This window comes from Anneissia japonica, unplaced genomic scaffold, assembly GCF_011630105.1.
Source record: "Anneissia japonica isolate Jap-2015-1 unplaced genomic scaffold, ASM1163010v1 scaffold288189_len579620_cov203, whole genome shotgun sequence".
NCBI classification, from domain to species: Eukaryota; Metazoa; Echinodermata; class Crinoidea; order Comatulida; family Comatulidae; genus Anneissia; species Anneissia japonica.
In genome coordinates this window covers 52,466-54,113 of record NW_022730403.1, presented here as the reverse complement: position 1 = coordinate 54,113, position 1,648 = coordinate 52,466, and the positions used below count along the sequence as shown (strand labels likewise).

The 1,648-nt window shown below is 35.5% G+C and overlaps 1 protein-coding gene across 1 annotated transcript in view; it reads right to left on the bottom strand.

Annotated features, from left to right (window-relative positions):
- Positions 1-509, bottom strand: part of LOC117114920 — a 6,820-nt gene extending 6,311 nt beyond the window's left edge. The window contains exon 1 of the mRNA XM_033258538.1: positions 237-509. Coding sequence (XP_033114429.1) covers positions 237-343 — 107 coding nt within the window. The 5' untranslated portion in view covers positions 344-509. The remainder of the gene's footprint in view (positions 1-236) is intronic.
- Positions 510-1,648: the final 1,139 nt, after the last annotated feature.

The following is a 1,648-nucleotide window of genomic DNA, read 5'->3' as shown; positions in this document are numbered from 1 at the left end:
CCCCTCCCCCTTTCAAAATCCTGGCTACGTCCCTGCTGAATACTAATAATAAATACTTCATACTTTTACAGTCACTGCAATTTAAACTATAGTAAACTTTATACAAATATGTTAATTAAAGTACCGTTTGTAGCCGCGCTATGGTACATAATTCGTAAGTTCACTGGCTAGCCGAAGTCTGTTCTAAGCTACCGCACTCTTTACTGTACTTTGTCTACACCATGGTCTACACTCACCCACGAAATCCGACCGAACTTGGTCTCTGCCTAACAAGTGGAACGGGTAAACTTTGACAGTAAACCGTAGAGCGTAAACTTGATGGAAAGTCCACTTCAGCTCTCATGTTTGAAACACTAGGTCTAATAACCCTTGATAAATCTTGAACATAGTCAATTCCTAATCAATGGTGAAATACAGTTTAAATGTTTCTTCGAGAAATCAAGATCCAACCAAGTATTACTTTTTGGTAAATTACTCGAGCGTGTAAAAACTGAGGCAAGCGTCATTGGTAACCACACCGACCGACGACTTTTAGTGACCTTTCTAGTACCTCATTATTATGCAAATTATGACCGCTTATTGATCTATTATAGGCACCGACAAGGATTAAAGTACTTGCTGTTTTAAATCCTTTTTATGTTGCTGCCATAGAGAAAGAAAATAATGTTGCTGCTGAATAAATCTTGAATAAAGGGATATGATGCTTGCCAATCCATTAATTGCATACTGGGAGTGGGTTGTTGGTATATTCTATACAGGGGCGAATCCAGATGTCCGAAAAAGGGGGTGGGGGTGGCGAAAGGGCGACCGATCGTGAGACAACTCTACCTGTAGTAGGGGGTACAGGGTATGCCCCACGATTTTTTTGCTTTCCAGACGCCCGGCGATTAACAATTTTTTTTAAGGGGCGTGCGCGGGCCGGCAGCATTCCCCCACCCAATCCCCTGCTATCATCGGAAAAGGTCCACATTGTACTGAATTTAATGAATATTAACTTGTTATTTTTTAGAAATAAATATAAAAGGGAGTCTAAAATCTATATTTTAAACAGCAGTCTATGGTAATCGCATTGCAATAACAGTTTCAATTATATTGTGCAAAACACAAATAATATAACTATAAATCTAATAAATATTTCACCTTCGTAATTTTATGTTTTTGGTATCAGTAATACATCTCAATGTTATTTTCTGTAATAAAGATTAAAAGGGAGCCTTAAATCTTTACATTTTAGGACACATAGAAAAATTTATTTGATTATCACTCTTTTAAAAAAAAAAAAAAAAAAAAAAAAGGTGATAAGGGGCCGGCAATTTTTTTTTTTTTTTCAATCGGAACAATAGAATATTGCTTTTTAATGGTGAGGGAGGGACTGTTTTTATTTGGCAAGAATATTGTAAATATTGTATAAAAACACTTTTAATTTTACTGTTTTTTTAGAGAAAATGTATTTCCAGTCACGAAATTGCATTGTTTTTTTAAGTTGTTTAAATAAATGATGCGGCAAATAAAAATTTTTTTATTCCCTGAACAATATTTCCCAAATTTGTAATGCAGGCTGGAGTGATAATCTAACAATTTTTCTATGTGCCAACAGCAATCTATCTTTTGGCCAGTATTTCACATACAGTAGTTGGTCCATCTTTGC